Raw genomic sequence first — 26307 nt, 5'->3', positions numbered from 1 at the left:
TTGTCTTCTTTCCATCTCTACCATTACTGCCTTGGACTTGACCTTTATTATCTTCTTTCTGAATGACCTAGACTGGCTAGTGACTAGTGACTCATCACTCTGTCTTTGATCTTTCTCTTTTTCAATGTTCTCTATATAATCCCCAGTGATTATTCTGAAATGCAAATGTGATCACTTAAAACTCTATAGTGCCTTCCTGTTCTCACAGAAAATAGACAAACACAAACTACCAGTAAAGACCTCTGAGGTCTGTTCTGGTTTCCTTCTCTAGGCTCTTCTCTATCTCATTCTGATCCCTCTTTAATGTTTACAGTTCTGTGATGTTTTGTGCTACTCTGGTCTTCCATGTCTTCATACATCTGGTTTTCTGTGGAAGGCCTCCTACCTCATATTTCTTCTCAGATATTGTTTCTGGAAGCTCCTCCAAGCAGGGTGGATATTCTTTGCTGTGTGTTGATATGGTATCTTGTGTGGAACTTAAGCATAGTACCTGTTATGCTTATTATAGTTATTTTTTATTTGCATGTTGTCTTCCTCCAAGGCTGAGCTTCTTTATTTTTGAATACATTGGCTCCATGAATCAACTTCTAGGAAACTATGAGTTATGCCTCCCATCTTCAGTTAAGGGCAGATGTTACACATTTATTTACTGTACAGATTATCTGGTTAACAATCATTTACATCTATATTGAAGAGACCATCTCTGTAGTTACTTTATTTGCTGCCAGGGGGGAATTTTTTTGAGTTTTGTTGATACAGCTAGTGTGCTGTCCTTTTTCAGGCTTCCAAAGGTCATTCTTTTCCTAGTGGAACAATAACTATATTTCCTGGTAACTCAGTTACTGGAAGAGCCAATAAGAAATGTCATCAAGGTGGTTCTTAAACCATAGTGTGGGAATTGTACTCTATTTTTTGTCTAGGAGTCAGGAAGCTGTGAAAGAGCATTGACTTATTGCCTGAAGACCAGCTGTTAACACTGAAGATTAATGCTTTATTGAGATGGGTTGAGAGAAAAGAAAGGCATTTGATTTGTAGCTGGCATATGGCATCCAGAGGGAAGCACTCTCTCTGACTAAAAATCTGTACGGTTCAACCACAAATAAGGCATTTGGGCAATATAACAGAATCAATTTAATAACACTGAGTTTTCGGGTTACTCTTTGAAGGTACATTTTGCAGGAAAAATGGCATACATATTTTATTTTTATATAGATTTATTAGAAAATAAATTAAAAATATGTAGTCTAAATCCAAAGCAATACTAAAGGAATAGTCATTATTTTTCCAGCATTAATTTAAAAAATGTTTTCCCATAAAACATGCTTACAGGTTTTCCCATAAAATATGCTTATGGGAGAAAAATCTATTGCACAGAAAATGATACAATTCAATTGGATGGTGGTGCTCAGTGGCTAATGAATTATTCAATATTGTTCATGTCAGTGCTTTGGCTCCCTGTTGCTGAAGGCAGGCGTGAGGGCTTTCCAAACCCTTGTAGGTCATGAACACTAAGAGGATAGTTCAAGTGGGGTCTGTGGCTCCTATCTTCAAATTCCAGTAGCAAAATGTTAAAATACTGTATGTAGGTGCTTAGTTTTTCAAGGCAAATGAATACTACAGTATCAGGGACAACACACTGTGGCTGTGTTACATCAAAAATAATAGTAACACTTTCCTGTGGTGCTTGGGTTTTAAAATTTTAAAATTGTTGGCGTATGTTGCATTTCATTTGATCCATACAACTTGGGCCATAGTTAGCATTATCTCAGTTTAGTAGTAAAAGAAATGGGTTCTGAGAGAATTTTGCCCATTCAGTGGCAGAGCTAATATTCAAAGCAAGGTTCTGTGTTTCTCATTTGAGGACTCATCTCCTTAGTTCACACAGCAAGAGTGTGCTGGGCCATCAGAAGGAGATGTATCTTTAGGATGGCCAGATTAGCTGCTCACTCTTCAGAAGAGAGAAGCTTTTCTTTAGCAGTTTGTTGTACTTCAGAGATGCCTGTGAAGCAGGAGAGACTTCCAAATAGTAAAATTTGATTGTCAAAATTTTTGGCTTTTTGTGAGACTATATCTGTCAGAGGTAGGACTGGTGAGAGCCATGAAGGGAACTAGTAACTGTGAGTTAATGAGAAGGGTGTTGGATACTGGAATCTATTTATTACTCTTAATGAAAAGCTCTGTTTGCTTAATAAAAAAATGTAGAGAAAAATGTTAGATATATCTGTGGATTTTTAGTCAACACACAATTATTTGCTATTTATAATGTTTGATATGTTCTATTTTGCTTTAACAGTGTTCACAGGGATTGTTACTAAATCTGCATATAAATATATGGTCACAAGCATGAATTGAAACAGGTCTCAGCATGAAGGTATAGAGTGACTAAACCTTTTTTTGTTCTTCCTTCTCTCTGTTCTTTCTTCTCTGCCTTTTTTTCTTGAAGAAAATATTTTATTGACTTGTTAAATGGCGTTATTCAGGCCATTCATCATTTTTCGTTGGCATTTTATACATCCTGAAATTTCACTCATGGTCCTCATGGCTCAAACAGATGCCCTCCAGCTCCTTTTATTTTTATATCCTGACTTAAAATTTTTTTTATTATTATTATACTTTAAAGTTCTGGGATACATATGCAGAATGCAGGTTTGTTACATAGGTATATGTGTGCCATGCTGGTTTGCTGCACCCATCAACCTGTCATCTACTTTAGGTATTTCTCCTAATGCTGTCCCTCCCCTGACCCTTCACTGCGTGACAGGCCCTGGTGTGTGATATTCCCCTCCCTGTGTCCATGTGTTCTCACTGTTCAGCTCCCACTCATGAGTGAGAACATGCGGTGTTTGGTTTTCTGTTCTTGTGTTAGTTTGCTGAGAATGATGGTTTCCAGCTTTATTCATGTCCCTGCAAAGGACATAAACTCATCCTTCTTTATGGCTGGATAGTATTCCATGGTGCCATCTAGCTCTTTACTCTGGAGTTTTGCTTTTTTCCCTCCCTCAATTCATTTTGATTCTCAAATTAACCTCTTCCTTTTTGGTTTAAAATAAAACAAACAAAACAAAGTAGATGCTTTGTTTATTTTGATTAAATTTTAAATGATTGTTGAAGCTATCTAAACTACCAGTTATTCTAATATAGCACATGAAGACTATTAAAAGTTATTTAGTTATATGTATTTAAATATATTCAAATCATCATTATAAGGAGACTATTGTTCTTTCTCTTTTCTGAACTCCAATATAGTTTGTCTTCCCTTCTTTAATGGTTTTCATGAATATGTTTTGTTCCCATTAGGTTCCAAATTCCTGGTGTCTACCCAGCATGAGTCCATGCCCACAGCATCTCCCTAGCACTTCTTAATTTCTCAGTGAATTTTTTTCATTGAATAAATAATGCTATTTCAGTGGCATTTTCAAAAGCACGTGCAAATCTGTAATTTCACTATTTTCTATTGTAGTCATATACACTGACATTCTAAATGAACTTTGGTCCTTGAAGTCAATGAGAAAAGTCATTAACTCAAGGTTGTTCAGTACTATTTCCTCTGTCAGAACATACAGTAGCACTTGCCAAATAAATTAGTTGTAGTGAGAGAAATTTGGCTTGATTCTATCTTTTTGACTCTCCGTTCCAAACTATCAGTGCAGCTAAACGCTTGGGTTTTGGAGCATTCTCACTGTCCTTTGCCTATTTTATAAGCTGCTGTTCATTGAAATCCCATCTGTGTTGAAGCTCTGTTCTGCCAAATTTCCTACAAAACTCATAGTATGCCATGTGCCATTATTGCCCACTGAATTGTTGAGTAACATATCCTGACTTGAGGCCAGTGGTTTTCAAACCTTGGTGAGCATCAGAAACATCTGAGAGCTTGTTAAGAGTACAAATGCTGCATGCCTTCCCCTGAATATAATGAATCTGTAGCTTCAGGAGTAGTCCTGGGTGTCCGTGGTTATAACGCTTTCTGGTGGGCCTGGAACCACATTTTGAGAAACACTGCCATTGAGTGAAAAGTTTGAGTGGAATTCTGTGATGATTCCTCTAAAAGTTGTGAGACATTCTAAATGTGTTTATGAACTGTGCTATAGATATGTTTATGAATTCTTTGACATTGCAGAATCAGCAATAATTTATGTGGCATTGCAGATGTAATGTTATGTAGTACTCTCTTTGCTGCAGTTTTATTGGCTTAGTGTTTATTAATATGCCATTTGAAATATGAACTTGATCAAAACCTCCATTTATCAGAAATAAGAACAAACGGAATGAGAACAAACAAAACTCAAGTTGCAATGTTTGTTTTCTGCTGTTAATTTCTACAGACGAAATATCTGTTTCTGCTTGATCTCAAGTTTTATGTGTCCTTTTTTTTAGACAAGAGTCTCACTCTGTTGCACAGGCTGGAGTGCAGTGGTGTGACCTTGACTCACTGCAACTCCGCCTCCTAGGCTCAAGCGATCCTCCCACCTCAGCCTTCTGAGTAGCTGGGACTAGAGGCCCACACCACCATGTCTGACTGGGTAATTTTTGTAGGTTTTTTTTTTTTTTTGGTAGAGCTGGGTTTTTGCTACATTGTCCAGGCTGATCTTGAACTCCTGGGCTCAAGCAATTCAACAGCCTCGGCCTCCCAGAGCGCTGGAACTACAGGTGTAGACCACTGTGCCTGGCCTTGTTTCCTTTTACTGGAGAAAAACATCAGTATATTTAGAGGATACAATCTAATGTGCCTTTAGTAATGGTCAGTATTTGATGGTGCTAATATTGATCTTGAGGCCAAAGAGCGTACTGGGTTTTTTAATTATCAAAAAGAGTTTAAGAATTAATTTCAGTATCAAATATTTTCTTTAATGCTGATTCTCTGAAAATCAAAATTAATTGATAATACACAGAAACTAAGTGGAAACTTTCATAAATTTCAGCTAGATGAATGAATGGCATGTTCCAGTGAGGTCATTATGATAATATACATGGATTCCTATGCAATCAATATAAAGCCCTCTTTCTTTTTTTTAACTTTGAAAATGCTTCTTTTATTAAGATGGGCCTATCATTTTTTGGATAAGTGATGCATTGAAAGGTTGGGAATTAGGAGAATTGCTGTGGAACTTGGTTTATGAATGTATAGGTGATCGGAATTCCTTCATGCCTTAATCTATATTTCTTACTTTTTTTAGGGACTTTCTTCCTCGAGGGTCGGGCATTGTAACAAGACGACCTCTTGTGCTACAGCTTGTTACTTCTAAAGCAGGTAATGAATGAAGATGTCTACCACATGGATGGGCATATCCTGTGGCACCTTTTGCCTTCATAGGTGTGGGGTTGTACCAATAGAAACGTGTTTGTGGTCACCCCACTGTGAACAGCTGCCCACATTTCTCTCCAGAATGCTGCCTTCATTGATCTTTTCATTCCTTTGATTACATTAAAGGGGATAGTTTCATGGATTTTTTAAAATACCTACTTAAAAATTTTTTTATTGCTCATTGTAATCCATCTGTATAATTTTACAGTACAGCACAACCACTAATACTCCTTTGGTATGCTTTCTATGTGTGTGTGTGTGTGTGTGTGTGTGTGCACGTGCACGTGCACTTGGGGATTGACTTATAAAATTCAATAACCATATAATATCTGTATGGATGTGTATGTGCGTATCTATATTTACACTGTGCTATGTTTGCTCCTGTCTCTTACGTCTTGATAATTTGATAGGTAAATGATGCTTGTTTTTATTTTCATTTTATTTCAGCAACTGGTGATGTTGAATTATTTTTTTTCAGGTTTATTTGCCATTTGTATTTCTTCTCTTGTGAACTGGACATTTTTCTTTTTCCCCATTTCTTTTTGGGGATTTTACTACTTTTCCTATCAATTTCTTTGAATGCTTAAGACTGAAGCACCTCATAAAAATCATCTATCATAAATTGTAAATATTTTTAATAGCTTGTTAAAGATACTGTTTACATACCATATAACTTGACCAAATAGAAGTGAACAGTTCAATAGGTTTTAGTCTTTTCACAGGTATGTGCAACCATCTCCACAATCAGCTTTAGGACTGTTTGATCACTCCCAAAAGAAAGCCTGCATGCTTCTGCTGTCACCCCTTTTCATAACACCTTTCCCCACCACTCCAGCGTAGGCACTACTAACCTATGTTCTGTCTCTGTGGATTTCCCTATTCTGGACATGTCATATGAATGGAATCATTTAATATGTGGTCTTTTGTAATAGGCTTTTCTTGCTTGGAATAATCTTCAAGGTTCATACATGTTGTAGCATGTATTGGAACTTCATTTCTTTTTATGGCCTAACATATTCCATTGTCTGGATAGACCACATTTTGTTTGTCCATTTATTAACTGAGGAGCATTTGAGTTGTTTCCACCCTTTGGTTCTTATGAATAATGTTGCTATAAACATTCATGTACATGTTTCTACATGGACATGTGTTTTCATTTCTCTTAGAAATATACCTGAGTATAATTACTGGGCCATGTAGTAACTCTATGTTTAATTGTTTAAGGAACTGACAGACTGTTTTCAAAACAGCTGCCCCATTTTACATTCCTACCAGCAGTGTATGAGGGTTACAGTTTTTCTATATCCTTGCTAACCCTTGTGGGTAAGAAGTGATATCTCATTGTGGTTTTGACTTGCATTTTCCTAGTGACTAAGGATACTGAGCATCTTTTCATGTGCTTAATGATCATTTGTATATCTTATTTAGATAAATGTGTATTCATTTCCTTTGCCCAGTTTTAAATTTGGTTATTTGCCTTTGTATTACTGAATTGTAACAGATATATATTAGATACAAGTCCAATATCAGATATTTGATTTGCCCTTTTTTTTTTTCTATTTTATAGGCCCTTTTCATTTTCTTGACAGTGTCCTTTGAAGCACAAGATTTTTTTATTTTGGTGAAGTCCAATTTATCTACTCTTTCTTTCATTTCTCATTATTTTTGTATATATCTAAGAATCCTTTGCCAAAACCAAAGTTATAAAAGTTTATTCTATGTTTTCTTCTAGGAGGTTTATAGTTTTGGTCTTACACTTAAGTCTTTGACCCATTTTTTAAAATTACTAATTTTTAAATTTGAAATTTCATTTTACATTTAGGGATAGGTGGAGGTTTGTTATATTGCATAATGTGTAATGCTGAGGTTTGGGTTTCTAGTGAAACTATCAACCAAATAGTAAACATAGTCCCCAATAGGTAGTATTTCAACCTTCACCCCTCTTCCACTTTTCCCCTTTTTGGAGTTCTTTGCATCTGTTTTACCCATCTTTATGTCCATGTTTACCCACTGTTTAGTTCACACTTACAAGTGTGAATGTGTGGTATTTTATTTCCTATTTCTGTTATTTCTCTTAGAATAATGGCCTCCAGCTCAGTCCATGTTGCTGTGAAGGACATGATGTCTTTTTTTTTTCACTGTACCCTAATGATACTGTTATTTTGGTTTAGGGAATGCAATTTTTTTTTTTTATTATACTTTAAGTTCTAGGGTACATGTGCATAACGTGCAGATTTGTTACATATGTATACTTGTGCCATGTTGGTGTGCTGCACCCATCAACTCGTCAGCACCCATCAACTCGTCATTTACAACAGGTATAACTCCCAGTGCAATCCCTCACCCTCCCTCCTCCCCGTGATAGGCCCCAGTGTGTGATGTTCCCCTTCCCGAGTTCAAGTGATCTCATTGTTCAGTTCCCACCTATGAGTGAGAACATGCGGTGTTTGGTTTTCTGTTCTTGCGATAGTTTGCTGAGAATGATGGTTTCCAGCTGCATCCATGTCCCTACAAAGGACACAAACTCATCCTTTTTTATGGCTGCATAGTATTCCATGGTGTATATGTGCCACATTTTCTTAATCCAGTCTGTCACTGATGGACATTTGGGTTGATTCCAAGTCTTTGCTATTGTGAATAGTGCCGCAATAAACATACGTGTGCATGTGTCTTTATAGCAGCATGATTTATAATCCTTTGGGTATATATCCAGTAATGCAATGGCTGGATCATATGGTACTTCTAGTTCTAGATCCTTGAGGAATTGCCATACTGTTTTCCATAATGGTTGAGCTAGTTTACAATCCCACCAACAGTGTAAAAGTGTTCCTATTTCTCCACATTCTCTCCAGCACCTGTTGTTTCCTGACTTTTTAATGATTGCCATTCTAACTGGTGTGAGATGGTATGTCATTGTGGTTTTGATTTGCATTTCTCTGATGGCCAGTGATGATGAGCATTTTTTCATGTGTCTGTTGGCTGTATGAATGTGAAGGACATAATTTCATTCTTTTTTATGGCTGCAGTGTATTCCATGATGTATGTGTCCCCTATTTTCTTTATCCAGTTAAGTGTTGGTGTACTTAGGTTGATTCCACGATTTTGATATTGTGAATAGTGCTGCAGTAAACATACAAGTCTAGGCATCTTTTTGAAATAATAATTTCTTTTCCTTTGGGTAGCTACCCAGTAGTGGGATTGCTGGGTCAAATGGTAGTTCTATTTTTAGTTCTTTGAGATCTCTCTATACTGTTTTCCATAGGGGTTGAACTGATTTACATTCCCACCAATAGTTTATAAGTGTTCCCGTTCCTCTGCAGCCCTGCCATCATGTGTTATTTTTGACTTTTTAATAATAGCTGTATTAGTCTATTTTCACACTGCTGTAAAGAACTGCCCAAGACTGGGTATTTTATAAAAGAAAGAGGTTTAATTAACTCACAGTTCAGCATGGCTGGGGAGGTCTCAGGAAACTTACAATCATGGTGGAAGGCAAAGGAGAAGCATGGCACCTTCTTCACAAGGTGGCAGGAAGGAGAAGAGCCAAGCAAAGGGGGAGGAGCCCCTTAAAACTATCAGATCTCACGAGAACTCTCTTACTATCGTGAGAACAGCATGGGGGAAACTGTCCCCCATTAATTACCTCCACCTGGTCTCTCCTTTGACATGTGGGGATTGTGAAGATTATGGGGATTACAATTCAAGATGAGATTTGGCTGGGGACACAAAGCCTAACCATATCAATAGCCATTCTGACTGGTATGAGATGATATCTTATTGTAGTTTTGATCTGTATTTCTTTGATGATTAATTATGTTGAGCATTTTTTTTCTTATGTTTGTTGACTGCTTTTATGTTTTCTTTTGAGAACTGTCTGTTCCCATCCTTTGCCCACTTTTTTTTTTTTTTCCTTTTTGAGACAGAGTCTCACTCTTGTTGCCCAGGCTGGAGTGCAGTGGCGGGATCTTGGCTCACTGTAACCTCTGCCTCCTGGGTTCAAGTGATTCTCTTGCCTCAGCCTCCCAAGTAGCTGGAATTACAGGTGCCCACCACCCTGCCCAGCTAATTTTTTGTATTTTTAGTAGAGACGGGGTTTCACCATGTTGGCCAGGCTGGTCTTGAACTCCTGACCTCAGGTGATCCACCTACCTCAGCCTCCCAAAGTGCTGGGATTACAGGCATGAGCCACCACACCTGACCCTTTGCCCACTTTTTAATGGGGTTGTTTTTTTCTTGTCGATTTGTTTAAAGTCCTTATAGATTCTGGATATTAGTCCTTTATTGGATGCATAGGTTGCAAAAATTTTCTCTCATCCTGTAGATTGTCTGTTTACTCTGTTGATAGTTTATTTTGCAGTGCATAATGTCTTTAGTTTATTTAAGTCCCATTTGTCTCTTTTTGTTTTTGTTGCATTGCTTTTGGGGTCTTAGTGAGAAGTTCTTTTCCTGGGCTGATGTCCGGAAAAGTTTTTCCTAGGTTTTCTTCTAGAATTTTTATAGTTTGAGGACTTACATTTAAGTCTTTAATCCATCATGAGTTAATTTTTGTATGTAGTGAGAGATAGGGGTCCAGTTATTTTCTTCTGCATATGGTTAGGCAGTTTTCCCAGCACCATTTATTGAATAGGATTTTCTTTCCTCATTGTTTTTTGTTGACTTTGTCAAAGACGTGTTGGTTGAAAATATGTGGCTTTACTTCTGAGTTCTCTGTTCTTTTACACTGATCTATGTGTCTATTTTCATACAAGTACCATAATGTTTTGGTTACTATAGCCTTGTATAGTTTAGTATAGAGTAGTTTGAAGTTGGGTAATGTGATGCCTCTGGCTTTGTTCTTTTTCCTTAGGATTGCTTTGGCTATTTGGGCTCTCTTTTGGTTCCCTATGAATTTTAGTATTATTTTTTTCTAATTCTGTGAAAGATGATGTTGGTAATTTGATAGGAATTGCATAGAATCTGTAGATTGCTTTGGGCAGTAGAGTCATTTTAACCATATTGATTCTTCTAATCCGTGAGCATGGGATGTCTTTCCATTTGTTTGTATTAGAGACCAGCCTGGGCAACACAGGAATCCCTCATCTATATAACAAAAAGAGTATACCACTTAGGAATCAATTTAACAAAAGAAATGAAAAACTTATGCTATGAAAGCTATAAATTCTTGTTGAAAGAAGTTAGAGAAGATCTAAATATTTGGAAAAACATTCCATGCTCAATGATTGGAAGATGTAACAATGTTAAGATGGCAATACCTTAAAAACTGTTCTACAGATTCAATGCAATCCCTGTCAGAATCCCAGCTGACATCTGGAGAAATCATAGATATTTTAAACTATTTTTATAATGTTATAAAATCTGTCTTAAGTTTGATTCAAAGGATACACTCAAATCCTGTCATTTGAAAAAAGTAAATTATTTGTAAATCTACAATGCAGCAGGCACTGTTTATGGCCCTGAGGATATAAAAGTGATTAGGATAAAGTTTCTGTACTTCTGGTTATTTATATTCTGGATTTATTATTTTAAATATATAGAAGTTTTACCCATTATGGTTGTGAAATCTGTACATTTAGATTTTTTAAAAGTAAGTATTTAGCACAGTGCTCTTCACTTTCATACATAAAAATTTTTAAACAGTTCTTTATTTTATCTGAAATTTGTTTTCCTGTATGCTGAAACAATTTTTTTTTCCCAGTTCCCTTTATCTCATATTACAGTGTGGTAACTACTACCATCTATTTCTGAATATCTTTCTGCTTTATTGTACCAATTCCACAGTGTTTTACTTTTGTGGGTTCATAATTTGCTTTAATATCTCACCTGGCAAGGCTCTAGTCCTCTCCTATTACTTTTTTTAAATTTAGGGGTTCTATTATAATTGTGTGGAAAAGTCTAGAAAAATTTTGTAAAGATGAAACTATTGCTACTAGAATTATTTTGAACCGATAGATTTACTAGGGAATAACTGATACCTTAAAAATATTTATTATTTTTTTCAATCCAAGGATCATACCGTACCCTTTCCCTTCCCTTCCCTTCCCTTCCCTTCCCTTCCCTTCCCTTCCCTTCCCTTCCCTTCCCTTCCCTTCCCTTCCCTTCCCTTCCCTCCCCTCCCCTCCCCTCCCCTCCCCTCCCCTCCCCCTTCCCCTCCCCCTCCCCCTCCCTCTGTCCCTCTTTCTTTCTTTCTCTCTTTCTCTCTTTCTTTCCTCGTTTTTGAGATAGGGTCTCACTCTGTTACCCAGGCTGTAGTGCAGTGGCATGATCATTGCTCAGTAACCTCCAACTCCTCAGCTAAAGTGATCCTTCTGCCTCCACCTCCCAAATAACTAGGACTATAGTCATGCACCACCATGCAAGGCTAATTGTTATTTTATTTTATTTTATTTTTTGTAGAGATGGAGTCTTGCTATGTTGCTTAGGCTGGTCTTGAACTCCTTGGCTCAAGTGATCTTCCCAAAGCAGTTTACCTGCCTTGGCTTCTCAAAGTGCTGGGATTACAGGCATGAGCCACTGTACTCCCCACCAACCCCCCACCTTTTTCTTTGTATTTCTTAGTAAAAATTTTTTTCCTTTCCCTCACTTCAGGCATCCTATTAAAATTTTTGATGGTTTCATATAGTGTTCATGCTTTTCTAGATAGGATATTCATTTTTATTTTTTATTGTTCTTGTAGTTTACATAGGTTATTTTAAAATTATATTTTGAAACTCCTTATTGCTGATCTTAAAAGCTGTTGCATTTTAAACTTTTTAATTAACCATCTTATTCCACATTTGGTAGATTAAAGTGTTTTAAATTTATTCTCTTGGGTATTTTAGTTATACAGCCATTTCATTTGCACTTCTTAATTTATTCAGTAAATACTCATCATGCAAATACTGGAATGGCTGAGAAAAGAGACATTGACTAGAATATTAATAAATTTCTTTGCAGTGGGGGCCTTTTGGTGAGTATAGACCTGGGAAAATATTCTTACATATTGAGCTCTTTCAAGGTCTAACGTGCTTCTTTCCCATACCCTTTTGCCTTGTGTCTTCTAAGTCCTTGACCATTCCTTCTTTTATTCCTGTTAATCAGTGAGGATCATACCACACATAGCACATCACTTTTCACAGGCAAAGTAGACTAGAAATTGTTTCTTCAGGGAAGACTTTCTGTCTACTGTCTTTCAGGTACCTCAAAAAGGGGCTTTTGCATTACAGCACTCCACTCTGGCTGGTGTCAGCTGAAAACTGGGCTAATATGTTTTCATCCGAAGTGAACTTGTTCATAGAGAAATCTCATGTGACTGCAGACTTGGGTTGACGGTGGGCTAATAAAATGGGGGAAAGAAGCAATCTGGGGTGTGTGTTCACTGCTCATGCAGTTGCTTGTGCCTTCAGATCTTAATTGGGACATAAGTATGACTTCCTTTTGATTCATTCATTTATTCAACAAATATTTATTGAATGATTACTAGGTGCCAGGCAAATATTACTGTCATCATGGGGCTTACATTCTAGCTGGAGAGAAACCAACAATGAACAAAACAAATACACAGAATGTTAGATGATAAAGAAAGTGAGCTTTCAAGCCATGCTGATATTTATGTAGGCAGAGGTAAGTTAGAAGGTTGTAAATGGGAGCGGCTTATGTGTTTGAAGTTTAGCAAGGAGGCAAGCAGGGCTGGAGGTGGATGAGTGAGAAGGGGTGGCAGGAAATGGGGTAAAGAGAGCTACTGTTGCTGAAACAGTAAGAAAGCTGATTGGGGAGGGTCTTGTGAGCCAGCGATGATGAAAGGGAATGTGATAGAAGCATTAGCGTCTGAAAGTGGGGGCCACTGACTGTAAGTGAAAGAAAGGATAGTGTGATTGACATATTGGAGAGCGAGCTAGGATAATTCCTTTATACACAAGGAGGACGGGAAGACACCTCCTCTATTGCAACCAAATGGAAAAAAGAAAATGTGGGCAGCTGTGGATATGTCTGTACTTTTAGCAGTAGAGAGTTAAGGGATTCTTCATTTGCTGACTTTATTCTCTCCAGGAAGTAGAAGATAAGGTATTTGCTGATAGTAATCATTTTCTCTTCTCATTTCCATTAGTTCTGTCTCTCATTCCTCTTCAAAGTTTTATTACTATTGACTAGGACTTCAGAACCATGCCTTTCTCCTAGTTGTGATGAAAATGCCTTTTGTGTTAAACTATGCATATATTATTTACTGTTCATTTGTCCTGGTGAGGAATTATTTTATTTTAGATTTTAAAAAGATTTTAAAGCATAACAAATAGGTGTGTCATTTTCTTGAGTGCCATTTTGGCATCTATTGAGATGATCTATTGAGTTACAAAACTCTTTGACATGTTTACCCTTACATTTATAGATTTCTTATTTAAGCATCCTTGCATTTTAAAGATATACTTGATTATAGCAATTAATACTTTTATTGTACTATTGAGGTAATTCCACTAATTTATTTACGTTATTTACATTTCATTGTCTCCATAAACATTTATTTATTATTGTCAAGGTATTGAATCAAAGCTATACTAGTCAGCATAGAATAAGTTAGTAACTCTCCCTCTTCTTCTCTTTTACTTTCTTCTATTAGCTTTTGCAATTCTTAAAAGCCCAGTGACACATTTTAGTCTCTGTTTCCAATTAAGGAGCGCTACTAGCCGTGCTTTTTACAAAGGGTATGTCTTTGACTCAGGGCTTCAGAGCTAGCAGCTATGGTAAAAGCTTAGGCAAGGTTAGACCTAGGGATGTGGTGGCACCTGGGTCCACAGGTGTGGGATGTCAGGACACTCAGGGACTGTCCAAAATCATGTGGATACTGAGTGTCCAATGCAGTGACTTCTTCATAACCCTAGAAAGTCTTATAATGAGATTGGCAGGCCCAGAACAAATACTATGTAGGAAACTATAATGATAAGTAGCTACCATTTTTTGAGCATAATCAGCATTACCCGCACTGCACATTTTGATGCTATTTTCATTTAATCCTTACAAAATCTTCTGAGATAGATATTATGATTTCCATTTAGAATAAGAGACCCATTTTAGAAAAAGAGACCTAAGCAATTTATCCAAAGCCACAAGGTTGGTAGGAGTGGGGATTTTTACTCATATCTGTATGATACTGCTAATATTGCATTTTAAAAGAGAAAACTCCCAGTGCTTGCTTTTATATTTGCAGAATATGTTATATATTTTATAGTATATTTTTAATATAAAGGAGAATAATTATATGAATATTAAGTATTATTTGGTTAATTCAGAATTACTATCTAATTTCCAACACAATGCCTATTTAGTAATATTTAACTGCTTGTCTCCATCTGCTGCTGTATTAGTTGCTAAACCGAGCCAAAAAATTAGAGACCCTAAGCCTTATTCAGCATAATTTGTTATTGGACATTTAGTACTTAGCACAGAAAAGCATTCCAAGAAATCACATAGTATTGCAAGAAAGGTGAGGAAAATCACAGCTTCTTTTTTATTAATAAAGGTAAAAATTTTAAGTGCTAGGTCAAGGTAATTTGGTTTCAGAGAGGGGCATTTCTGAAGGTGTGGCTTGGGAGGACAAGAGATGGACAAAACATTGATGAGGTGTTGGGTGATGACTGCAGTGTCCTGAGCAAGGGAGCAGGAGAGGGTCTTTGTAAGACAATGGGACAGTTTCAGTGCGTTGTGACTTCCTCCAGTGCCACATTGACACTGGCTTATGCCAGCTCCTAAGATCTGATTGTGTGCCTCTCTTCCCATGTCCGTATTCAGTGACATCATGATGGTAGCTAGAAATTAGTCATGGTTGGAGTATTTACACTTCAGAAATTGGCAAATGCTACAAATCAAAATTTTTTTTTTTTTTTTTTTTTTTTGCCCCTAGGGAGCCAGTTGTTAAGCATTTACCAGTACACCACTAATTCCTCCTTTCTCAATACCTGATCTTACTGTTTACTGGTTAAGCTGTAAGCAGGCAGAGAAAGCAAATGTACCTGAGGGTAATTTGATGAACTACTGAGCACATTTAACATATTACAGTGTTGCCAGTTTAAGAAATGATCCATTTGGAATTTGATATGCCCCCTGAAGAAGGGGTTTTTTTTTTTGTTTGTTTGTTTGTTTTTTTAAGACACCAGAATACAAGTCACTGTTTGCATTAAAAGTTACTGTAGGTGCAATGGTCACGCCTATAATCCCAGCATTTTGGGAGGCCAAGGCGGGCAAATCACTTGAGGTCAGAAGTTTGAGACCAGCCTGGCCAACATGGTGAAACCACATCTCCACTAAAAACATGAAACAGCCGGGCATAGTAGCACACATCTGTAATCCCAGCTCCTTGGGAGGCTGAGGCAGGAGAATTACTTGAACCCGGGAGGCAGAGGTTGCAGTGAGCCAAGATCACACCACTACACTCCAGTCTAGGCGACAAAGTGAGACTCTGTCTCAAGAAAAACAAAAAACAAAGAAAGAAAGTTACTGTTGGCGGGTTATAATAGTAAAGTCTGTGGGTCAAGGTTAGGGACAAATGGTTTTGTCTCCTGGATAATTTTTCTGTGAAAATATTTCTCTAAATTCTACTATGTTGTTTACTCTGCTTTATTTCAATGACATTAGTATAAGAAAGGAAGATACTGAAAATAAAAAATCACCAGGTAAATAAGTTAAGGGTAACTTTAAATTACAGAAGTATTCTTTCTTTTATAGAAGGTTTTCTTGCTATTTCTTCCTTTCATGGATGTCAAATGTATTATTCATTTAATTTACCACCTTTATATTGCATCTATTACATAATGTAAAGGGTGTCCATGTTTTAAAAATTTTATATGACTTGTAATTTATTAGAGAATTATCAATATTCAGTATTCAGTATTTGGGATCCTTGGCTGGAATTGCTATACATAATTATCTTAATTAAGAAAGATACCCAGTAACAGAAATCAGAAAACTTGTTTGGAGGCACCTGGTAAGCAGCAAGGTAATGCGGAGATGCAAAGTTCAGGCAGCAGGTCTGAGACGCTGCAGAAAGGCTTGTGAAGGTGGTGAATCACCACATTCTGGGAGAGGGGCTCCACAGTGGGGGTCACGTTTAGAGCAGCCTTAGAGCACTGCAAGTCTAGGCAGACTGAGCAAAAGGCAAGAGATAGCTTCCCACGACAATACTCAGGAGTCATTAATATGAGAACAATGTCAACTTTTCACAGATGAGATACTTTAAAGATGTTTATAGATAGTTAGACTTTAAGTTTTGATTTCTGTGCAATGTCCAGGACTTGTTCTCTAGTTTCATAAATTAGGCTGATACATAGCAAAAAACATTCAAATCTTGTTTTGAATAACAACATTGAAAATATTTTAAAACTACATTTCTCGCTTTGTTTTACATTTAAATATCTGAATTTAATTAAAATTGATATTTTAGAATAAGATAATCTGCTTTTGCAAAGGATTTATTTTATTTTTTTTTCCATTATAACAAATTAGCCTCGTGGTAAAAATAAATGTGCTTCTGAAAACATTCCTTCTTAAACTACAGCTTTGACTTGTTCTACTTCACTGCTGGTTCCCTATTGCTGCTAAAGTGCAGATTACAGATTCATAGTTTAAATCTCTTTAATATTGTTATTCTTAAAATTTAATGTGCATAAGATACACTGGGTAGGCTTCCTAAATATACAGATTCCTGGACATCATCCCTAAGAGGTTTGATTCATGAAGTCTGAGGTAGGGCCCAGGAACCTGCTTTATTTACTTATTTATTTATTTATTTATTTGAGACATGGTCTCACTCTGTCACTCAGACTGGAGTGGAGTGGCGCCATCATGGCTCACTGCAACCTTGATCTCCCAGGCTCAACCTTTTTATAATTGTCTAAATGTTCAGTCATGGTATCTGTATAGAAGTCTAAGCACAGTGCTCTGAACATAACCAGGCACTCATTCGATGTTGAACTCTGTTCTCTTGCTACCTGGGCATCTAGCTCAGATACCAGCACCCCTGGCTGTGGTGTTTCAAGACCTTTCACTATCAGAGGTTGAAATTCTAATAACTTCAAGTTTGTTTTTTTTTTGTTACATAACCAACCCACCTTCCAGGCATAAACAAAGATGAAAACCATCCCACTGAAATCCCTGTACAAACAAGTGGTGCATATACACTTGTCCCTCGGAGCTCGGCACCTCCTCCTTGATTTCTGATAAGCCAAGGAATTTCCATTGGCTCCATGGAATGTCAGACAGTTCTCAAGCACATAATTTTAATTCTGGAAACTGTAACTATCAAAATAAATTAAAATATATTTGGTGGGCCGGGCGCGGTGGCTCACGCCTGTAATCCCAGCATTTTGGGAGGCCGAGGTGGGCAGATCACGAGGTCAGGAGATCGAGATCATTCTGGCTAACACGGTGAAACCCCGTCTCTACTAAAAATACAAAAAAATTAGCCAGGCGTGGTGGCAGGTGCCTGTAGTCCCAGCTACTCGGGAGGCTGAGGCAGGAGAATGGCGTGAACCCGGGAGGCGGAGCTTGCAGTGAGCCGAGATCCCGCCACTGCACTCCAGCCTGGGCGACAGAGCCAGATCTCCGTCTCAAAAAAAAAAAAAAAAAAATATATATATATATATATGGTAGAGGAGTTGGATAATGAGAATGTTGATTTTTTTAAAAAGTTTGAGGATCACTGGAATAGAAGGGTTCAAAGGTATTTATCTTTCGGGGGGATGCTTTGTGATACTTTTCCTTGAATATTGGATACAATGTAATAGATAATGAACCTCCAAAAGTCCTAGTTGGAAAGACATGCTTATTAAATGGAGAGAGATGCAGATACATCATACATATTAAGGTCAGACTTGGTCCAAATATTCCCACATTTGTAACCTATTTCACTGAGAGGTCAAAATGGTTCTCTTTCTGAAATCTTATAAACCCTGTTTTTGAGGGGAAAAAAGGGTAGTTGGTGCTATCTGGGACTGTCATTCAGAGCTACTTTAAATCTTATTTGATTGTGTTTTTTCAGGTCACTGTTCTTTTAATATTTGCATAGCTTAATAAATTCAACTTTATTTTATGCTTGGTTATTGAGATACCACAGTGAATTGCTGGTTATGTTAATTTTTTCTTCCTTTTTTTTCCTTACTGACAATACCCCAAAACTTATTTTTAACCCACTTTCTTTTGTTACTTTTTTTCCTTGGCTTAAGCATTGGCTACACATTTCTTAACAGACAAAATTTCTAGTAGTTAATTATGTACCTTCCAAAATTGAGAGCAATTTTTGCTCAACTCTCAAAAGTTTTGAGAAAAGCAACTGACCCAAATTTTATTTCTTCACTGTTAGATCACTGCCTTTAACACCACATACATTTCCATTTAGTAGAGAAATTACTAAATCAAAGGTATTATATTTCTCTTTGAAGTAATTGAAGACATAATATATTTCAGTAGAATTACCACTCATGATAGTGAGGTTAATGTGATTTTTGAATTGGTGATAATTTGTTGTATTTTAGGTCTATTTGTCTCTTGTCTACTTTTGGAGGAGATATTGAGGTTTGTTGCTGCCTTGAGTTTCCAAACCAACAATTACAGTTTTCTGAACTTAGTTCCCTTTGGTCCATGTAATGTCTACTCCAGAATTAATGTCTGCTAAAAGAGATTGGATGGAAGAAAGACAAGTTCCTTAATTTTAGTACTTTTCTTTTTTCTATTCCCTTCCTCATTCCCATTTAGAAAAAATAGATTGTCTTGAAATAATTGATATTGAAGCAAACTAAAAGACAAACTATAGAGTTGTTAATATCTGTTTAAATCTGAGAGGAAGAAGTGTAATTTTTTTAAAGTAAGAAAATGAATAGACTTGTTTTATATCATGCCTGTGTCTATAGTTGATAATAATTGTTACTTACCTACCCCTTCTTACTCTTATTGCTTCCTGTTGGGCCTCTAACAACAGAAATCATAGATCACAGATACCCCTGTATTTGCATTTGTTAGGTGAGTTGGAGTAGTCTGGAAGGCATTTTCTCTGTCTTCCCTTCCTCAGGGGGCATGCTTTATCCTTCTTGCTGCTACAGCCTGTCTTCCTCCCCATGGCACTCTTATTGATCACTGGCACTGACCACGCAGAGAAGGACAGGTTATTTCATTTATTGTTGAATGATATGATCAGTGAGTTTAAGAAGCTTGTTGTTAGGGTGTCTGAACAGCATAAGAACAGACGATAATTGGGTTACTCCGCTGATTCATAAGATGGTTTTGTACTCACTCAAGGTGTTTATTTTTCAAAGTGAACTAAATTCTCATTAAGTACTTTTCAAATAATTGTGTTAGTTTAATATTAACAGTCTCCTGCAAGCCTGGTGGAATTTTTTTCTCATTATTTTCCCAAAATGTATTTGTTTCGCAAATTTTTATCTTTAAGTTTTTGCATTCATTTATTCATTCATCTCTTCATTAACAGATTTTGAATGCCTGTAGTGTGCTGCACAACAAAGAGGTTGCCAGTTTGTATCTTGCAGACCATGTTTCAGTTGTTTTCCTGTTATTCTCATCTTGGCTAATATTTAAAGAGACCCGAGTTTTTTTGTTTGTTTGTTTTGTTTTGTTTTTAATGTCTGCATAATTAACACACTGCATGGGATTGTTTCCCTCAGTTAGCTTCAGTTTTTACTGTTACATTACATAGCAATTTGGGGTGATGCAATTCTTTACAAGCACCATAAACAGTTGGACTTAGAAAGAATGTATCTCTGTAAGGCACGTTGAAAGCAACTTGAGAGTCTCTGTTCTTGGAAGAGTCTTTAATCTAAAGCATATCCACTACAATTTCCATTTTAAATGTCCATGTGCCCTTGTTTCTCTCATTCCCCATCAAAACCCTTTTTCTTGACATGTATATGATATACCTGACTTTTCATCATTGTACTATTTTAACATTTTTATTTTTCTATGTACATGTCTACCAATATTTATATTAGACACCATGTAGGCATTTCACTGATCATGTACTAGTGCAGAATTCAGAATAAACATAAATATATTTAAATATGATACTGGTTAATTTTGATTTACAATGTAGGTGTAATCTTTAAAAATGGTCTCAATTGTTTATCATCGTCTAAATTGTTGTTTGCTTTAAAATAAAATTTTAAATTATTTTGTATCTATGCTATTGAGATTGTAAAACTTGAGTATTCATTAAAAAAACTCATGAAAAACACATACTTAACAAATGTTTATTGATTACCTCTCCTCATGTCAAAGCTGTATTTTTTTAGGTTTCTGAAGGATAAACAAAGCTACACATATGACAAAGTGCTTACATGAAGCGGGTTATACTATAGTGTCCAACAGATACAGTGAGCATATGTTCAAACTGAGGATGGCTAGGTAAAAAATTTACAAGACAAATACAGGGTGGATTTAGGAAAGGTGGCTTGGGATTTATTCTTACCTGTTGGACACTACAGTATAACCCTTTTAATGCTTAACCAAATCCTTAAATACTTTCTGGGTACTATAATAGCAGTTACCCACAGGAGTGATATGAAGAAATAATATGACTGAGGAAGGTACACATACTGCAACTCTAGAGTGAGGAAGAATAGTGGAGGTGAATGTTTAGAAGTCAGGCCTGGAGAATACTCCCCCTCAGGAAAAGTCAGCCCTCTTCCTCTTTGTGCCACCCCAGTTCTGAACTGAGATGTCCACCGTAGAGTCCATCTTGGGTGCTATTGACTGGTATACTTGTGTTCCTCCTAATAGGATATTTGCTTCTCAAGGGAAGAGACCAGTGTGTAAAGCTTAATATCCTTGTCCATAGTATCCCTACTTTATGGGTTCATTGTTTTCCCCACATATTAATTAGGAAAGAAAGTGAATTTATTGAATGAATCCCTAACCAAGCCACACATATTTCCCATTTCTATGTCAGTGCTATCATTTTCTAATTATGCCCAACAGCAGTGACTTGTAATATGTACATAATAAAGCTGAGTTTCTGTGGTTAAAGGAAAGCATGCAGATATTAATACATGCATCCCCATATACATTTTTGGCATAAGGGGGTTTCTGATTAAGGATGACATACTAAAGTTTATATTTTGCTATATTTTATATTGGAGGGTGATTTCTTTGCATTTTTGGTTATAAAAAATCTGTATTTTTTGTTCATATATTTGAATTGAGGATGGCTAGGTAAATGATTTCCAAGACTAGTACACAGTGAACTTAGCAAAGGTGGCTTGGGTATTTATTGAGCAAGTTGTTGGGGAAAGATATGTGATGTCTTAGGTCCAGAATGTTTTTAAATGCTGCTCACTTGATTTTTTTTGTTGTTTGTTTTTTTTAAATGGAATAAGGGATCTGATACTGTTTTTCTGCTTGGAGTCTGGACCTCAGTTACTGCTGTCTGAGATACTGGCACAGAGTTAAGCCTATATCAAGGAACCATATGTTAAGTCCTAGTTAAAAGTTGCTGAAATGAAAGTTGTAGAGATCTACAGCAAACTTTTATGTAAGGAAATAAGCATATGCAAAACTAACACATGCATTTAAACTAACACAACCTCAAAGGAGTAAAAGAACGTAAGTGGTACACCAGTGCGAAGGGAAATAATAGGTAAATATTAGATGTTAATTGAAAATTTCATTCATTTATTCATTCATTTCACAAATATTTATTGGGAGCTTTTATGTACCAGACACATATTGAATGAAGTCGGCAATTTTGAATTTATGGGGTAAGACACACAATAAACAAAACTAAATAAGTAAGTTATGTAGTATTTTAGATAGTGTTAAATGCTATGGAACTCAAAAAGGTTAGGATAAGGGAACTGAGAGTACTGGATTGCAGTTTTATGGAGTTTTCGTATGTCACAAAGTCTTCCTGGAGCTGAAAGGGTGATCCAAGTGGCTATCTTGAGGAGGAGTATTCCAGGCAGAAGCAAGAGCCAGGGCAAGGTTGGGTGCAGTGGCTCTTGCCTGCAATCCTAGCACTTTGGGAAGCGGAGGCAGAAGGATTGCTTGTGTCCAGGAGGTTTGAGACCAGCCTGGGCAACATAATAAGACTTCATTTCTACAAACAGTCAAAAATTAGCCAGGTGAGGTGACATTCATCTGTAGTCCCAGCTACTCAGGAGGCTGAGGTCAGGGGATCATTTGAGCCTGGGTGGTCAAGGCTGCAGTGAGCTGTGATCATGCCACTGTACTCAACCTGAGCAACAGAGTGAAACACTGTCTAAAAAAAAAAAAAAAAAAAAAAAAAGGCAGTGCAAAGCCTTAAGGTAGACATATGCCTGGCTTACTGGGCTTACTGGGGAAAAGCAGGGAGACTAGTATGCACTGTAGCACAGGAAATTCTTGTTTTTGTCAACCAAAAATAAAATTCTAAGCCCATCAACCATTTGAATGGACCCCTCTTTTTGGCCAAGGGTATTCCAAAGTTAACCTGAGAAACTAGTTCAGGACATGAGGGGGAGAGGTAGGGTTGAACATGCCTCATTATACCCCCCTCCATTTTGGAATTGCCAATAGAACAGACCCTTTAACTCTGATAAGAAATATTTACAATCTATCTCTAAAGCCTGCTACCTGGAGGCTTCACCTACATGATAAAACCTTGGTCTCCACAACTCTTATCTTAGCCCAGACATTTTTTTCTATTGATTCTAAGTTTTTAGACAATAACTTAACTCTTTCAATCAACTACCAATGGGGAAATCTACCCATGACCTGGAAGCCCCGTGCTTCCAATTGTCTCATTTTTCTGGACCAAACCAATCTATATCTGATATGTATTAACTATGTCTTATGTCCTAAACCATGTAATAGCCTGACCACCTTGGGCACATGTTTTCAGGATCTCCTGAGGGCTGTGTCATGGCCATTGGTCACTCATATTTAGCTCAGAATAAATGTCTTCAAACCTTTTATAGTTTGACTCTTTTTGTCGACATTTTTATATGTAATGGGTGAGGATTATAGTGTCTTGGCTGATTACTAGTCTGGCTAACAGGGAGTAATCATTTGCCCTATGAATGTATTATTGATTTTTGAAAGAATAAATTCAATAAAGTATATTTTAAGAAAAAAAAAGTTGTTTTAAACAGGGGTCAGCAATCTTTTTCTGTAAAGGGCCAGATATTTTTAGGCTTTGCAGGACATACTGTCTCTGTTGTAGCTACTCAACTCTGCTGTTGTACTGTGAAAGCAGCCACAGACAATATATAAATGAATGGGTCTGGCTTTGTTCCAATAAACTTGATGATCTCTGATATTTGAATTTCATACAATCCTCACATGCCAGGAAATATTATTCTTAAAATATTGTTTTTAGCCATTTAAAACAATAAAAACCATTCTTAGTTTAGAGACTGTACAAAAACAGATGTCAGATTGGGTTGGATTTAGCTCAGAGGCCATATTTTGCCAACTTTTAAAAAATTTATTTATTTATTATTTATTTATTTATTTATTTATCTGTAGATGGGGTCTCACTCTGTCACCAAGACTGGAGTATAGTGGTGGGATCTCTGCTCAATGCAACCTCTGCTTCCCAGGTTCAAGCTATCCTCCCATCACCCCCGCAGTGGCTGGGACCACAAGCATGTGCCATCATGCCCAGCTAATTTTCTGTATTTTTGCTAGAGACAGGGTTTCACCATGCTGCACAGGCTGGTCTCAAATTACTGAGCTCAGTGATCCACCTGCCTTGGCTTCCCAAAGTGCTGGGATTACAGGCATGAGCCACCATGCCCAGCCTCAATTCCTTATTTAAAATACAATTAAATTTTTGTTAATTTGCAAACGATATAGTATTCTATAGTGCCTAAGGAATGTTGGTCCAAGAATCACTTATTATTGTACAATATTAGAAATAAGTTGTCTTGGTATAAGTTTATACTAAAGTGTTTTTTTGTTTGTTTGTTTTCTTTCTTTTTTTGTTCGTTTTGTTTTTGAGGCAGGGTCTCACTCTGTCACCCAGGTTGGAGTGCAGTGGCACAATCATGTCTCACTGAAGCCTTGACCTTCTGGGCACAGGTGATCCTCCTGCTTTAGCCTCCCAAGTAGCTGGGATCATGGGAACACATCACCATGCCTGACTGATTTTTTAAAAAATTATTATTTGTGAAGGGACCTTGCTATGTTGTCCAGGCTGGTCTAGAACTCCTGGGCTCAAGTGATCCTACTGCTTCAGCCTCCCAAAGTGTTGGGATTACAGGTATGAGCTACTGTGCCTGGCTTATATTAAGTTTTAATCCTCTATAAGAGTATCCTACATCATTGCATTTTTTTCCAAGAAAAGAATGATGCAAAATTGCAAAACCAGTTATTTGCATTTTTGGTTCATAGGGTTTCATTTAAGAAACTATTGTTTAGATAATATATAGCACAGATGTATAAATGCATAGATAGTAAAGAGTTCAGGAACAGAAGAATTAACCATTGGAAAAAGTGTAAAATCTGATACGATGACAAATTCAAATGTTTCATAAAGGAGAATTTCAGAAAATGGATTTTTGCAATTCACACCTTGTTATTGCAGCCAACTTCTTAAAAATCTTGTTTAACAAGTAATTATGAGATGTTATTTCAAAAATTTTAAATCCATCATATATCCTCATTCAACAATGAGGAAGTGGGGGAAATGGGGGAAGTTGACCGTAGAAGCAGAGGATGAACAGGTAGAAGTTGAGTTGGTAGCCTAAGAGGTTTTTTGGTTTGTTTGTTTGTTTGAAACTTACTGAAAAGTGTCTTCCTAAAATGATTTTTATTTTTATCTCACTCTGAAACAAGAGATAAGAGGCCGAGATTGGGAACAATGGGGATTGGCAGTGGGATGATGGATAACCTACTTCATATAGGGTGATTAAAAGTTATTTCTAAGGAGGTGGAATTTCAGGTAGGAGTCTAAGGATTAGCAGTGATACATGTGGAAAGTGGGAGAGAATGTTCTAAACAGGAGAATTCGCAAGTGCAGGAATCCCATGGTACAGCAGTTTAGCATGCTATAGGAAACTAAAGAAGACCAACATGGCTGGATCATAGTGAGAATGTAGGAGTGTGGTGCCTTGCACAGCTGGAGAGACAGGGAGGGGAAGATCTTGCAAGATTTGCAGTTTTAATTTTATTCTAATTGCAATGGAAGTCTCTCAAGAGTTTTAAGACAAGGACCATCATATTCTGATTTACATTTTAAGTTTTCTTTGTGCGTTTCAAAGACCATATTGTTAGGAAGCATTTGTTGGGGAGGAAAAACTTTTTCTCTGCTCTCTTAGTTCAGTTATCTGGGGCCTGCAAATGAAACTGACAAAAGACAGATTAGCCAGAGAAAAGATATTTTTATTCATGTATGTACTAGAGTTCACAGAAAAATGTGACTCAAAAGGGTGGTTAGAATTTGGGACTTATATACTATCTTAATAGGGAAAGGGGAGGGAGAGAACGGCACTTATTGGAAAACAATCAACTTTTTTGGAAGATAAGTGAGCCTTTGGGAGAACATGGGAGATGTGATAGCTTTGTGACAATGTCTATTTGGGTGTGGTATGGTATTTGGGGAGACTGGGGAGTTGTGCTAAGCTAATGCTAATTGACAGGCATCCTTTCTCTACTTATTTGTTATTGGCTAGAAGATAAGGTAATTATGAACTTGTGATAGGCATGTGCTTGAATATAACTGTCTTAGTCCATTTGTGTTGCTGTAAAGGAATGCTGAGGCTGGGTAATATATAAAGGAAAGAGGTTTATTTGGCTCATGGTTCTGAAGGCTGTACAAGAAGCATGGTGTCAGCAACTGCTTCTGATGAGAGCCTTAGAAAGCTTCAATTCATGGCAGAAAATGAAGGGGAGCCAGCATGTACAGAACATATGTCAAGACAGGAGGCAAGAGAGAAAGAGAGAGAGGAAAGAAGGACGAGACTTTTTTTAGCAACCAGCTCTTGGGGGAACTCTCGTAGGAACTGATACAGTGAGAACTCACTATTACTGCCAGGATAGCACCAAGCCATTCAGGA

The 26307-nt window shown here is 37.0% G+C and overlaps 1 protein-coding gene across 7 annotated transcripts in view; it reads left to right on the top strand.

The window, feature by feature from the left end:
* DNM3 (dynamin 3) overlaps positions 1-26307 on the top strand; it is a 568793-nt gene that overhangs the window by 78100 nt on the left and 464386 nt on the right. For all 7 annotated transcript variants that reach the window (XR_012091293.1, XM_007989500.3, XM_007989506.3 and 4 more), the window contains exon 2: positions 5175-5248. Coding sequence is in view for 5 of the 7 variants with exons in the window: in XM_007989500.3 (XP_007987691.2) it covers positions 5175-5248 (74 nt within the window). In the remaining 2 variants the exon portion in view is untranslated. The remainder of the gene's footprint in view (positions 1-5174; positions 5249-26307) is intronic.

The sequence above is a fragment of the Chlorocebus sabaeus genome, chromosome 25 (assembly GCF_047675955.1).
Source record: "Chlorocebus sabaeus isolate Y175 chromosome 25, mChlSab1.0.hap1, whole genome shotgun sequence".
Lineage (NCBI taxonomy): Eukaryota > Metazoa > Chordata > Mammalia > Primates > Cercopithecidae > Chlorocebus > Chlorocebus sabaeus.
Note: the sequence above shows the minus strand (reverse complement) of the source record. Positions and strands in the feature narration are given on the sequence as shown.